At 36.2% G+C, this 16,304-nt stretch overlaps 2 protein-coding genes across 2 annotated transcripts in view; one reads left to right on the top strand and one right to left on the bottom strand.

Annotated features, from left to right (window-relative positions):
• The window catches only part of LOC137398395 (serine/threonine-protein phosphatase 6 regulatory ankyrin repeat subunit B-like), a 627,280-nt gene that overhangs the window by 278,190 nt on the left and 332,786 nt on the right, over window positions 1-16,304 (bottom strand). Inside the window, exon 5 of the mRNA XM_068084503.1 lies at window positions 9,824-9,863. Within this exon, the coding sequence (XP_067940604.1) occupies window positions 9,824-9,863 (40 nt within the window). The remainder of the gene's footprint in view (window positions 1-9,823; window positions 9,864-16,304) is intronic.
• LOC137398919 (sulfhydryl oxidase 2-like) overlaps window positions 1-16,304 on the top strand; it is a 300,984-nt gene that overhangs the window by 237,535 nt on the left and 47,145 nt on the right. The gene's annotated exons all lie outside the window — the stretch shown is intronic.

The following is a 16,304-nucleotide window of genomic DNA, read 5'->3' as shown; positions in this document are numbered from 1 at the left end:
ACATAGTCCCTCCCATAAGTCTAACCAATGTTTTAGAAGTTGTCTCACCTTTGCACTCCCTCTATTCTCTACCTTTGTTCCAGCTCTCTCTCTCTCTATATTATTATGTAGATAAAATCAGCAGCTCGCTTCATGAGTTTTATCTGGTATCTCATGACACAGGTGTATATTCTGTTTCTATGTCTAACTTAACTTCTGGTATGTATATAGTCTGTGGAGTTCTATGTTGATCATTATTTGCATATTGTTACCAGATTACATCAATAATAAAATTTCAGGTTGCTATACACTACGTATTTGCTTCCATGAGGCTACGTTAATATATGAACATAACTAAGTTTATTAAATAATAGGTGCAATAAATAACTTTAGCTAATCAATCACACAATTGAAACAGACTTTGACACAGTCGGCCTATAGCAGCCTTTGACACTGAGTGTCTGTGGCAGCCCTTGACATTCGTTTTTAAAACAAAGAAAAACTATATATACTTTTACTGTTTTAAATTGTATGCTATACAATCAATTTTGGAAGAGTCTCTTCCTAACCTGAGAATATTATTGTCATAGAACAATCGCTTTACAGCTAGATATAAGCTTGTAACTCTGCACCACCATATGACTTGGTAATGTTTGACAATCATATTATTTAACAAGTTGTCTTCTCATTCCTAGTCACAACAAGATGTTTTCACATATTCTATGTTTACACCTGAGTCATATGTCTCCACACGAGGTTATTAGGCGTTCTTGTCATGTTGGACAATACCTAGTCAGGGGTTTTTAGTGTGTCTGATCACGAATGAGATGTTTGACGTAGTTGTAACCAGATCACTTCAATATTTGCCAATCATTGCTGTTCATATTAAACCTTTTTGTTTGAGCAATCAAGCCACTGTTATGTATGAAGACCTTGCAGTAGTTTCAGCATTGCTTGATATCTCTTTAATTATCAATCAGATAGTCTGCAGCCCGCTTGTAGATTTTAACACAAATTCTTACAGCGCTTTCACTACAAAAATGAATGATTGTGTTCATTTAGGACAATTGTCCTTAATGCATTAAAGATGCATTCATGAGTTTCTGTCAGGTATATGGTTGCGAATTTACATGGCAAACAAAAGTTCTAGATAAGATTGCCTCTTCAGTTCATCACCAAGAATGGCACAACTCCCCTTCAGCCAAGAATCAGTACGGCTGTAAAGTACTTTGTCGGCCGCGTAGGCCATAAAGGTCGCCTCGGGCCTGACTACTACTGCTGATCTTAAAATTGGTCTTATCACCCAGCTCAGCAGTACACATCTCGATCATAGCGTTAAACAGGTGAACAGACAGTGGATCATCCCGCTTAATGCCCCTACATGCCCTGGTATCGCGGCTCATCCTACCTAGGAGCTTCAGCCTGGCCAAGGAGCACTTGAGTAGCGTCTAAGGTGCTGTACCAGATGTTCAGGTACCTCTGAGCGATGACAAACAATCTACAAAGAATTATGGGAGACGCTGCCAAATCTTTCAAAATCACCGAGAACCAGTCATCATACTCTACTATATGATGATTGGCTCTCCAATGTGAGAGGACTAGTCATGGAGGTTACAAAGAGTCAATTTTTTCTCACGATGAGATCAAACACTGTTTGCTTGCCTGTTTGTTGGTTGCTAGGCGCTGAGTAAATGGATACTCGTCTAACATGCACTAGTATTTATATTAGACTAAGTTCACACAATAGCAGGAGTGTTTTTCACATTTAATGATCTGTAGGTGACATATTGAGCTCTGGCAGTCTGCGACTATAACTTTACCCTCACATGAAATTCTTTCTAAAAACATTTCTAATTTTTTGAAACTATTCTAAAACGTGAGCACCCTTTCATGGCTCATTCCATTTACATACATAAAGTCCTACTGTACTTATAGAAACTCAGTCTATCTCAGAATGTACTCAGGTACAATTAAGCGCTATTCTCTAAAAAGAACGTCATGCATACAAATAATCTAAGAGACTGAGAGAAGGCTAATAACTGTATATCACATAGGACATTGTCTATGACATCACATCCTGTCATGGCAGGATTATTTTAATAATTGGGTACGAGATGCTAATAACATTCTTGCTTATATTCTATGTTTTCACCTGATTCACCCCATTTCATAACACGACATGTTCAGAAGGGATATATTTTACCTAGTTGTGATCAGTTCACTTCAATATTAGCCAACCATTGCAGTTCATGTTAAATCTTTTTGTTTGGGTTTTCAAGACACTTTTTTATTTATTATTAACTTTCAGCGATGCTTGTGTTGTTTGAGTTTTCTTTAATTTGCAATCAGGTATCAAACACCATGTGTGTTGATTTTGAATGCATGTTTACAAAGTGCTTTCATGACAACCATTAATTAATGTGTTCATTGAGGAGAATTGTCCTTAACACATGGGAAGATACATTCATGAGCTGCTAATCTGATAAATGTGAGGAAGGTTGCATGCAAAACGAAAGTGCAAGCTAAGATTACTGAGCCCCGCATTGTTTGGAGTATGGCAGTTTTTTTTGCATTTAATAATATGTAGGTAACATATTGAGCTCTCACAGTCTGCTATTATAACGCTACCCTCATATCAGATTTTTTTAAATTTTAACACATTAAAATTTCTGCAAAAAATTACTTAAAGTTAGGTCACTCTGATTTTGTAATCTTAAAACCTCCTATCAAAAACTGTCAAAAAATTATATATACAGTTATTATAGTCTTTTTTTTTAAATTGACTTCTACGAGACTCGACTCACACTATTCGATTCACACTATGAGAGGTGGACACTCTATGACTTGTACTAATATTCCACGTTCCAGTTTACTACCAGGCTACCTAGTATTGTGACTTTTTCAAATATATATATATATAAATAAATAAGATTGACTGCTACAGGACTCAAACTCACGACAGTTTACGTGGTAGGTGAAAACTCTATGACTCGTAGTAACTGACCACCTTCCAAATACTATCAGGTTAGCCTGTATTGTGACTTCTTCAAATATATATAAATAAACAAGATTGACTGCTACAGGACTCAAACTCACAATATTTAGCTTGGTAGATCGACACTCAATAACTGGTACTAATTGACCACCGGCTAGTTTGCTGACAGGCAACAGGCTAGCCAGTATTGTGACACCTTCAAACTTCACAATACACCCCTATAGCTGTGTATTACATATTACTGTAGTTTTCTGTCATATCATATATTGTGAAGCCAACAAATGATATGCTAAATATGAAGTACAAACCGTATTCTATAGACATTAGCTTGGTTGTTTGCATGAGACTTTTATATAGAAACATGTGAGGGATTACTCTACACATGTCTGCCTACACAAGTTTTTACATCCTTTCTAGACTACCCACCATCATATCTTCCCTGTATTATGACTGGCTCTCAAATGTGAGAGGACTAATCCAGGGATCAATTTTACTCCCGTGACGACAACAAATAATGTTTGTTCTTCTGTTTGTTTGTTGCTAGGCGCTGAGCAATTGAATACACATCATACACACTGTAGTATTTATTTTAGACTAAGTTTACATAGGCTCATTCAATAAAGTGCTATGAGATGCTGAACCCACCTGCCTTTCCTTCTCACATAATAGTCAGATCTATGAATAGCTTTCTGGGAGCCTGCTATCTTTTTGGTGAAAAAATTAGGTTGTTTGGGTTATGCTATTACCTTATATGGTAATTTGAGTTTAACAGCTGAAGTACTATATACACAATGCAGTGACAGGTATGTTTGTTCTTTCTCTTGAGTATATATAAAGGGCTGGTACGCTCATCTTACCTAATTAGTAGTGTAAGCATTTGCTAACACTCTCTGTAGAGTTTATAATTTAATTGTAGTGTGCCCTCTCAATAACAACCCTCTGGTAATGAATCGCCCCTAAAAATATGAACGAACAAATTTACCAATCAGTGACACAATTAAGACATCCTTTGCGACATTTCCACTGACACTATTGGCATCTTTTTAAGTGGAAGAAAAACTACAAATAAGTACACAGTAGGCGCTCCTACAACCTAAATAATCTGTTCCAGGAGCGCTTACGTTAAAGGGGTTATACAAACAGTAAAATACATGTAAATTGTGCAATCAATTCCAAGATCTTTCCAAACTTACCCCTTTGGTCATACAAAAAGGAAGGGCTAGACTAAGCTTTTTAATTAGTTGGTTGTAACATAACCACAGTGTTATTGGTTTACATCGACAACTTTTCTCTCGTTTTTTTGATCAACTTCACTGGTTTTGTAGACCATGATTGCAGTAATTTCATAACAAGTCAATAAAGAGCGCACGCCTTCAAGATTCATTTACAACGGTTTGTTCAATATTTTATAAACAGCAAAGTTGATTCTGCAAAGTCAAACTAATGATAATATATTTCATATGTTCACAATAAAAAAACAAAAACATTTTCATATTATAACAATCTTGGTAGCTGTTCATCATCTATCTGTACCCAGGGTTCTAGTTTAAGATAATATATAACTTTCAACTTTAACTTTTGACATTCTGATTGGTAAACTGACGCTGTTTATCCGCATCACTTTATGGCTTCTGAGTATTTATGAACTGTTCCACAGTTACTATATTCTCTGTTTTGTCGACACATTTGACAATTTATAACGACAAATTGGAACGTCACGGAATCTGTATATACAGTACAATAAATATGCTGTGACAATATACGCACATCGTTTTTATCAAGCGAGTACGGTGAAATAAAATTATCATTCAAAAGAAATTTGAGAACTCACCCAATAGGGAATTTTTGATAACGTACCAAACAAAAAATTTACATAAATTTTTATTATACCTGAAATTATGTTATCAGAGGATCTACTGTACCCCTAGTTTAAAGAATGTGTGGAACATAATCCATTTTTGAAGACATGTCTTCTCTCAACCGGAAGATACAATTATCAAAGAAGCATATCTCATAGTTATATAAAAGCTTGTAGACCTACAGCACTGTGTGACCTGGTGACATTAAGCTAGCACACTATTAAATAAACAATTTGTCTTCATATACTGTTATAATAATCTGACTTTCTCTCATGTATATACGTACAAAGGCTGGCTGTGCATGTTTCACATAATCACTGGTGCTAAACATGTGTACATTCTGTAGGGTTTTCAAACACAATATTTTAGTAGTACAATAATTGTAGAAGACTAGGGTGAACAGAACAGCTATACACTATGTGTGTTTGCTTCCACGGGGCTACCATAATATATAGAAATAACTAAGTTTATTAAATAATAGGTTCTGAGGCTATGGTACAATAAAGAACTTTGGCTAATCAGCCACACAATTGAGACAAACTTTGACCATGCGGGCCTGTGGCAGCCTTTGACACTGGCTTAGACATTCATTTTTGAAACGAAAAAAACTGTATATACTCTTAGTGTTTTACATTTTATGCTGCACATTCCATTTTTGAAGACTTGCCTCCTCTTAACCTGAGAATATTATTATCATAGACTTATCTTATAGCTATATAAAAGCTTGTGGTTCTACAGCACCATGTGACTTGGTAACGCCGAACTAGCATATTATTAAACTGACTAGTTGACTTCTCATTCCTACTCACAACAGGATGTTTTTTACATATTCTATGTTTACACCTGAGTCACATGTCTTCACACGAAGTTATTAAGTTTTCTTGTTATATTGGACAATACCTAGTCATAGGTTATCAGTATTTCTGGTTACAAGTAAAAAGTTTGACCTAATTGTAACAAGTTCACATCAGTATCAGCTAATCATTGCAGTTCATGTTAGATCAGTTTGTTTTGCCTTTCAAGTCACTTTTTTATTGGTCTTTTATTATGAATCTTTTGTGATGAAACTTTTACTATTTAAAAAGTTTCATCACACATGTCCTTTTTATCAATTGTGATTGTTTTTGATGTTTACCCAAAACTTACCCAAAAGTTTAATCACACATGTCCTTTTTATCAATTGCGATTGTTTTTGATGTTTACCCAAAACTTACCCAAAAGTTTCATCACACATGTCCTTTTTATCAATTGCGATTGTTTTTGATGTTTACCCAAAACTTACCCAAAAGTTTCATCACAAATGTCCTTTTTATCAATTGCGATTGTTTTTGATGTTTACCCAAAACTTACCCAAAAGTTTTATCACACAACTAGTTTTCTATCGTTTGTTCTTGTTTTTGATGTTTGAGAAAATCTAACTGTCAGGATGCGTCAAGATTAAAATCACTAAAACTTTATTGCGGTACAAACTTCCAGAAGAAAGTTACACGCCGAAACTCTGTCACTAGTTACCTCGCTGCTTTTCTTTCTCATTATTGATATTAACTATTGCTATCAAGGTGTAGGTTCAAGCTGCATTTTCACCAGTCGATTTGCAAACGTGTTTTCATGGCCGGTCTCTGAACGACTTTATGGGAGTTATCAGCTCGATTGTTCATTTATGCAAAGATGAGTTGAACCGAGAGTGCACAAGTTTGCCATTTTTGTTTGCAGGGTCGGCTCACTTAGACTGATATATTTTAGTAAGACAAGACTTACATGTTGTTGAGTGTTTTTTACAAAAGTTGTTAGGGACACCTGTAACAAGTTTACCAACTATTTTACACTGCCCATTTCGTTACTAATAATGGGAGGATGATCTAATAATGGGATAACTACGGAGAGGACAATCTTCTGCCAACTGCATCTGCTTCAATTATTGTATTTATAAACAATTACTGTTATTTATAAACAACAACATTTTAATCAGGCAGCTCGCAGGTATATTTTCAACGCACATATCTACACTACTTTTATCACAACAATGCATGAATGTTTTCATTGAGGGGAGTTATCCTTCTTGCATGTTATTGTGCATTCATGATTTGCTATTGTGGTAGATTATGGAGTGTTTGCACTAAAAACAAAAGTTCTAATTAAGATTGCCAATTGAGCCAGATGTCATTTGGAGTTGGTCTGTTTCTCATAATAAATAAGCTGTAGGTAACACAGTGAATTCTGAGGGTCTTATAAATCTTTTCCCATGAGAAAGCTTTGAAGTTTTTGATTTTTGTGCTGAACACTGTTCTTATTAATGTAAATATTACTAAGCAATGCCAAAAGAGAGTAGATTACTAAAGTTGCGTATATATACAATAATACATTATATACGATAATTAGTGTGTTTCATGAATGATCAATTTTACAAGAGTCAAATTCAGTACATGTCCCTTGGTAGATGGACACTTCATGACTTGTACTAGTTAACCAGTTTCCAGTTTACTGCCAGGCTAGCCAGTATTGCAGCTGTATCATATATTGTGAAAACATCTAATGATTTGTTAAAGATGAACTTAACTTTCCCAAGTGTTTTATCACACAAGTATTTTTATACTATTTGCGATTGTTTCTGATGTTTGAGATGATTTAACTGTCAGAATGCGCCAAGATTAAAATCAACCAAACTTGATCACGTTTAAAACGCTAAAAAAAAAACGCGCTGAAATGATGTCACTAGTTACGGGGGCTGCTTGTCTTTCTCATTCTTAATATTAACTATTGTGATCAAGGTGCAGCATTTCTGTCATAGCACCCTTCAGTGGTACTATCAACATAATTATTACTCATGATTGTAGCTTATGACAGAAAGACTGCGCAAATGTGAAATCTGATAGCTTTTGTCAAAATGACAGTCTTTATGACATCACATCCTGTCATGTCTGCCTACACAAGTTTTTACATCCTCTCAAGACTACCTACTATCATACTCTACTACACGATGACTGGCTCTTGAATGTGAGAGCACTAGTCATGGAGATTGCAAAGAGTCAAGTTTCTTTCATGATGAGAACAAACAATCTTTGATTGTCTGTTTGTTGGTTGCTAGGCGCTGAGTAGATGGATACTCGCCTCACACAAAGTAGTGTTTATTCTAGACTGAGTTTACACAATAGCAGCATTATTTTTATAAATTAGTCTGAGATGTTAATCACATTCCTTTGTCCTTCTCACATAATGGATAGAGTCAGACCTATGAATAGCTTACTTTGAGCCTGCTGTAGTTTGCTACTAAAATAACATGGGGCTGTCTAGATTATAATAATACCTTGTATGGTGTTTTGAGTGCAACAGCTGAAAGGACAATATGCGCAGTTCAGTTATGTTTGTTCTTTCTCTTATGTTCATATAAAGACCTGGTTTGTCCAGTTCACAGAATAACTAGTGTTAGACATTTGCTAGCACTCTCTGTAGGGTTCATAATTTAACTATAATCTACCCTCTCAATAACTGTCCTCTGGTAATGTAGCACTCCTGGAAGATATGTATGAATGTACAGTATAGCTATGAACTATTTACTTCCATGAGAATACTTTGGGGTATAAAAAAGCAAATGCTTTAAAATATGTCCCAGATTCTAAAGCTAAGATACAACAAAGTACTTTTGACATTCAGTGACACAGTTGAGACGGCCTCTGTGACATTTTTATTGACATTAGTTTCATCTTTTTAAATGGAGTTCATTTCTGAAGACTTGACTCCTCTCAACCTGAGAGTATTATTATCAAAGAATCTTCAAGCTTTATAAAAGATTGTGCCCCTACAGCCACTGTGTGACTTGGTAACACGAAACTAGAACATTATTGGAAACAAGTAGTTGTCTTCTCATTCCTAGTCACAATATGTTATTTACTTGATTCACCGATTTGTCTATACATTAGTACAATAGGCGACTTGGTTATGGTGGACAATACTCGTTACCAGTGTGTCTGGTTATGAGGAAGATGTTTGACCTGGTTGTAACCAGTTCACTTCAATATTAGCCAATCATTGCTGTTTATGTTGAACCTTTTTGTTAAGGTTTACTGATAGCGACAATGCTAAGGCTATCTGTCATCAGTTGACTATCAGCACTACAGTATCACATCTCCTGGCAGCACTGTTGATATTTAATATTAGAAATGTGGCCAGCTGCAGCAGTGAGACCAGCTCTAAAGCATTGAAGGGTCCACATTGAGTAGGGAATACCATCTGTTAATCTATGCCAGTCTAAATTATTTGGAGTTTTGCCAAGCTATGTAGGTGGCATTATATAAAATGAGTGCAGTTCAATGATGGACAGATGTGTTCATAAAAATCACTGCTAGATGAGTAGATAGGAGAAAATGTATCAAGTATAAATATAAAATTGTATTTAATTATAAATTTTGAAAGAGAACTACAAGTGATTTAAATTAAACAAAGATAAAGGTATTAGCCCAGAGGCTCATGAAGCTGGTCTCCCATCTCATCTGTATCAGTAGGAGTACGCAGATAAATATCTAGTCTGTTAAGTCTCTCCATCATGGTAGCCATATCTAAAGGAACAAATATTTATCAGTATCTATTGTAAGCAACAATATCATTCATCTCTATCTATAAAAATTGCACCATCTCACAACCACCTTGTGTAAACCGTCCTTCAGATTAAGGGTAGGTTTAAAATAGATGGTTTGGAGTTGTAAAAACTGCAGTCTAATCTGTTAAGTATAGCAATACAATTTAGACGGAATTCATACGACCGTAAAAACAGATTTGAGCAATTGGCTCCCTTTGAGCATTAACCAATAGAATTAACTGCTGACCAGCCAATAGCAATGATGAACCAATACTCATCATATCCATTCCTTATAAGTTAATAACTAGCAAGACAAAGTACCCATGAAGGTAAATGAATACGTGTTGTTACTGATGAACAGTAAATATGTAGATATTAAAATTCAAATAGTAGTTGAACTTTGTGTAAAAACTTTACCTGCTGTCATCTGATTGTTTGCTTTTTGCAGGGCTACGACCTGCTGCTGAGACTCCTTCCTCTGATTGGCCAATGCTACAACAAAAATAGAATCATGGCTCATGTACTGGTACTGTTACATCTTGCAATAAGAAGCAATAAGCAAATGTAACACTACAATTAGACAGCTTTATTAGCAACTGGACCAGAGTTAACACTAGCCAACTCAACACTGAACAAGGTCAGCTGACCAGCTAGTAAGTAAGACAAAAGATAGAGGGATGACTCATCCTAAGCTATTTATAGAGCACTAGCTGAACATGTCTGGGCAGGAACTAGACTGAACTCAAGTGATAGTGCATACATATCAGGTACTACATACAAAGGAGGTGTAAAGATGCCATCATTATGTTATGACAAGAAATAAATCCATTTCTACTGAAATTAAAAACTCACCTGCCGTCTTACGGTTATCCACTTCCTGAAGAGCTACAATCTGTCGTTGAGACTCTACTAACTCCTCCTTTAGTTGGGTCAATTCTAAAATGACAAAAAAATCAGGGTTCATATTCTGCTATTACAAGTTGATAAATTGTTTTATCAGCGGCAGCATCAACTACAAAATAAAACTAATCTTATTCTATGCTCACCTTTTGTTTTGTGTCTGTCACCTTGCTGAAGGGCAGCAATTTCCTCATCAGTGGCAGCGGCATGTGCTATAAAAAGGAAAAGTGAAGCTTCGGTAAACGCTAAAAAACAAAAATTTAAAATTACTTTGATTTAATCTAATTTCTGGGAAAAAGTTTACGTTTCAAGATCTGTAGACTTTAGTCTTCAAAGCAATCTTATCCCAAGTTTACCTTTTGTTTTGTGTCTGTCAGCTTCATGAAGGGCAGCAAACCTCCAGAAAGTGGGAGCAGCGTGGGCTACAACAAAGTAAAAATGAATAAAACTTCAATCTAATCAACGAACAGATCATCTTATAAATAGGAAGTCCTCCACCTCAGTCCATGTTGGAACCAAATTGAAAAACAAAACATTATTGCAATAAAAAAGTAACACATGGTGATAGTAATGGTATGTCTGGGAAAAAGATTGCGGTCATCAGGAGCCAAACTTTTGACTTTCAGCTACGTAGGCTGACAGTATCACCTACACTAAGTGACTGCCTTTCAACATTCAGGATTATTTAACCAACAAGTCACACTTGACTGCATTGGACTGTTAGAGTACTAATACTATTAATCAGAGCTATTGGATAATTTCTCAAAACATAGCCTTCGAATATGTTGAAAGTTAAAAACATAACTTTAGAATCCACAGCTAAGAGTTTATTGTAGGAATTACTAGTGAATGAGAATCAACTGGTGTTGTTACTGACTACAAATAGTCTAAAAACTGCTACTGCATGTTGTACTTATCTTCTTTAAGGCTACAACCAGGTGTGCAGACTCAGTGAGTAATAATAGACTGAGAACCTGCATTTAAATTGTTAAAAAATTTGAGTAAAGCTATACCATATTTTATGCTTACTCAAACATTGTGATTCTATCTTTAGCAACAGCAAGAGCTGTTCTATAGGAAAAATATTTACTATAATACGAGCCGATTCTGTCAGAACTACTACTACTATAATTCTAGTAAATAGCTCATGTTTCTATTCAAAACTGTAGTGAGTAATAAGAATATTCATGAATCAGGAGAGTTCAGCTAAGTGCTGACTAATAGCTGCCACAAGGTGTTGAGCTGCTAAAATCACTTTAATCCTATCAGTTTTGAATAAGGAATTAAAATACTCAGACTATAATTATCCAAGAGAGAGCAGAGGTGATGAATGATTAGCAAGGGCTGAGTGTTGGCTGAAGAGAAGAGGCTGAACTGACAGCATTTAATACAGAGACATAGCTGAACTGCTCCTACAGCCCAGTGCAGTCTCTATGCAAGGAAAATGTAGATGGAATTCCCCAGGGTATGTTTATAAAGATACCCTGGGGACAAGCAGAGAGTTATGCAATAAAGTAGTATAAGTGAGTAGCTGGTATCACACTGTATAATAATCCTACCTGCTAATATTGGCTGCTTCCAGCTCTTAAGCAGCTCTACTGTATCTTTCCTTCCCCAATACTCTGCTAACTCCAGAGGAGTTCTACGGTATCCGTTCTTTATACTGAGGAGTGCAGAGACTTTATCAGGAGGGATGGAGGTCAGCATAGTCTGTAGAGCTGCTGTGTGTCCCCAGTAGGCTGCACAGTGCAGTGCTGTGTCTAGGTCACGAGTCTGTATGTTGAGCAGGGAGACTCGTTGCTCTATGGACAGGCTGATCAGTAGAGACTCTACTATCTCTGTATATCCTCTCCTTGCAGCCCATGTTAGAGCTGTGTAACCCACTCCATCCTTCACAGCTATCAGCTTATACTTCTTAGCAGAGGATACTGTATGAAGTATAAGCTCTACTAACTCTCTATCTCTCTTCAATACAGCCCTGTGCAGAGCTGTATGTCCATCCTCATCCTTCACAAACAGCAACTCATCTGCTATTCCTCTCAATGGAGTGAGTAACAGATGAGTTACTACAGGATGGCCACGGGAGATAGCCAATCGCAGAGCTGTATACGACTTACTGCCTCTGATAGTTGTTATAAGCTGAAGTAGCAGATTAGGAGGGGTGGTTGTTAGAGCAGCCCTTAGAGAGGTAATGTCAGGAGCTCCACTATCTCTAATATATTCCCTAATCCATTGCTCCATTGTATCCTGTAAAATACTTCACACAGTAAAATATGATAGAGAAACATGAAGACAAATTGTGACTCAACTGCTGACTCTGGGTGAGCTGATGACTTATAAAGCTGCCAACCATAACAGAGTTGCTGCAGGTGAACCCTGGTTATTCACAGAGTATAAAAAGGAGACAAGGAATATGATACTCAGAGCTGGGAAATCAAGCATCAACACTCCTATTTGCTCTCTCATGTGTTAATCTAATGGAAATGAACTCGATCAAAAATTGCAATAGCAAATAAAAAAGCAGGAAGCTGCAATAAAATTCATGCAGCCTCCTACTTTAAACACTAATTTCCTATAAAACTGGTGACTAAATACAATCAGTGGCCTGTGGCTGATTCTGACCAGAATAAAGGGAGGAGAAGCAGCTAAAAACTCTAGTTTCAGAGCTCCTCATTCTATTCATAAGAGGAATATGACATATTTACAGTAGGGAATGTTTGCAGGCACAAAAATGACTGAGGAATGAAACCAGAGACTCCTGACCTTAACTTAACCTCATTAGAGGATAGACTCTATGAGTCTCCTCAGGGTAAAGAGTGATAGTCTCAGGTCAGAATTATATTATAATCACACTGACTCAATGTCTCTCCTCATCTACTCTATTATTCCCAATAAGTATAATATCAACATATGCTAATATAATAGAGATGTTATACTTACCTGTTGATACTCTGTATATGATATGCTTGCTGGCCACTTCATGCATTTTATAGCTTGAATATATCTCCGCCCCTCATTCAGCAATCCGGGTTTGATTGGTTGAAGCAAATATAACTGATCCTATAACAGAATATTTGCCGGGAAGCAATGACAATGAACAGTTAACATTGTAATAATATTGAATAATGTACACAGGAAACAATATTTAAATAATTCATCATGTGAGTCTATTATATGAAAAAGACATTTGATGAATATTTAAAGCAAACCCAGGACTAATGCTAGTTATATGTGCGAGTCTAGCAGCACTAGTGTTTTGCAGTGCGAGATTACTGCAGGGGTCTCACAGTGGAAAAAGGAACCATGATTTACATGCTGCTGAGTAACAATACAGTAACATTATATCCCTACTACGGTAGTTCAAACATCCACAATGTTCAATATAGTTTGAGCTAGTGACTAGTTAAAATGTCTATATTACTATCAAATGTATTATTATATCAGCTTCACAACTCATAAAACAGCATATTATTCTTCATTTTCCAATATTTCAGAAGTTTGAATATGCCTAAGCCACAAGTAAATGTTTTACATGGGATCTATATTTTTCATTCTAACTGCACAAGCGAAATCCTGGACTAGGAAGTTTTGAACAATTTCTCATCTTTATCAAAAAGGTTTTTATAGTAATATCGTTGTCATTAAATATAATTTTTGAACAATAACTTTGAAGTTTTTGCATCAAATGCATCAGGATTTATGAATTGTTCATATGAAATGTACATAGATTCTCACCATAACAAAATTAGATCTCCAGCTCTCTGCATCAAATTCAAGCTGTCTCCGCTCTCCTCTAGTGATGAATGTAAACTGACTGTTATAAAGCTATTACCACACACAAGCGGACCACCCAGGTATAACAAGCCACTGTATTTGAAGGCTACAGGAAGTAACAATGAGTACACAACTCCAATGTGATCTACTGGGAGTAGCTCATCTATCTACAAATATTGAATGGTTGCACTGCTTGTAAGACAAAGGTTAATCACTGCATGGATAACAGTTCCTCTCTCAGTTTCAGCATATGCTAGACGAGGTAAGTGAAACATATGGCTTGTGGGTCATATGGTCCACATACACAAGAAACATATCTATAGACTATCATATGGCCCATGGACAGGACTCTGGGTATGTCAAAAAGCAGTGAGTCAAAACAAAGTGAGAAGAGAGAAAAATTAGCAGTAGGAAAGAAAATAAAATTGTGTAAATTAAAAATATTTGCTTGATATTAGAAGTGTTTGATAAGACAATGCAAGCAGCAAAGAGTAGTAGAGAAAAATGTCTATTGCTGGGGTTTTATATTACTGAGAAAAATTTGTCTTACCTTTTTAAGTAGTGTCACAACTCCCACACAACTCCCACACAACTCCCAAACATTCCTTAGAGGAGATTAACCCGTTCTACATCAGCCTATCACCTGAGAAGAGAATAATATTATTCGTGGTTACTCATAGACAGGAGAGAGAGAAAGGCTGACATTAGAAGAAGGCAAGACAGAGATACAACAAGGAGAAGAGTATAAGTCACATACCTCTCACTTGAGGGGAAGGAGGTACTAGGATGAACATAGTAGGTATTGTGAGGAGGTGGAAAATGAAGTTAAAACTTACACTTTGAAGCTGCGGGAGAAGAATCAGAGGAGTTCAAAAAAGTGGGGATGACTGTAGACTGTGAGTCAGTGATTAGTGTGAGGTGTCTATAGCTTAAGTGATCTAGGGCAGGGTGGCGCGGAGAGATCCTCAATGTGTAGCTTGAGATCTTCCTGATTCCTAACTTCAACATAAAAACTGCGACAGTGGTGCATGACCTGCCCATAAATAAAATATAAGAGGTACCAAAGAATCTAGAAAGTTGATATTATCAGACTAAACGAGAACAACAATTAACAAAATAAAATGAATGATAAGATGAATACAGACAAAACCTGATGGGCTGATGAGACGTGATACTAATTATTGAATTCCTTTCTAACTGACCTGCTAACAAGACATATTCAAATGATCCCTGAATATGACTCTATCAGTGACTCATTTTCATATGGTGAGGTTCAACATCTCAATGCATGTGTTGCGCATGAACAGATATTGACAAACTCTACCAGATATTTGATAATTACTAAACTACTGTAGTTTATACATTGCTATCAGTATTACTATATCTATATACTACTAGAGATTTCTATCGTCGGAATATGGGGTGTCTACCTAAGCTTTTGTATGCATCTAATTTTACTTCATACTACTTGATGTTCAGAGCAAGTACAACAATATACCAGAAAAAGTATGAATACACCTTCTAATCTTATGTACCTCATGTTATGGTGATTATAAGCACCTGAAAGTCCAAGAGCCATAGCTCAAGTCTACTTGTCCTGAGGGAAACAAGAGCAGTGTTACTGGCTTCTGGTGAAAACAAATAAAAAATAGTTTAAGAGCACTGTACAGGTTGAGGGACGGGTCTGTATTTTGAGTTTGAAGATGTGTTAGTTGTGCTGAGTCTGTATACTTATTTACCTGATGAGAACTTATTACCATCAGAACAAATATGTAGCCAGAAACAGAATTGAATATACTGACTCCTAGCAGACATCAGCCATGTTAGTATATCCGGATACTAAGATGACCTAATTAATTACAAAGGTACATTACATGTAGATGTTGAATTAAAAAGGTAGATTATGTGTGGCAGTAATAAACAAACTATACAAAAATCTATTTTAAAAATTTATAAAAAATAATATCTGACTAATATAATATAATATCAACCGAGGACCACCTAAGTTCCTATTACAATGGTAATAGCCTGCGGTGCTGCCGTCGGTGATTTGCGTCAGGTATGGGAACCAGGCTTTAGAGAGCCAGCAGTGTCAGTTGATCTGCAGTATGTACTTCACACTAATGTGTGGTTGCTGAAAGAATAAACATTCACTGCATGCATGAAGGGCTGGTTTCAGGTCATGTGTCATGGCAGATGGCAGTGGGCACTGTGTAGGAGATGC

The sequence above is a fragment of the Watersipora subatra genome, chromosome 6 (assembly GCF_963576615.1).
Source record: "Watersipora subatra chromosome 6, tzWatSuba1.1, whole genome shotgun sequence".
NCBI lineage: Eukaryota > Metazoa > Bryozoa > Gymnolaemata > Cheilostomatida > Watersiporidae > Watersipora > Watersipora subatra.
Note: the sequence above shows the minus strand (reverse complement) of the source record. Positions and strands in the feature narration are given on the sequence as shown.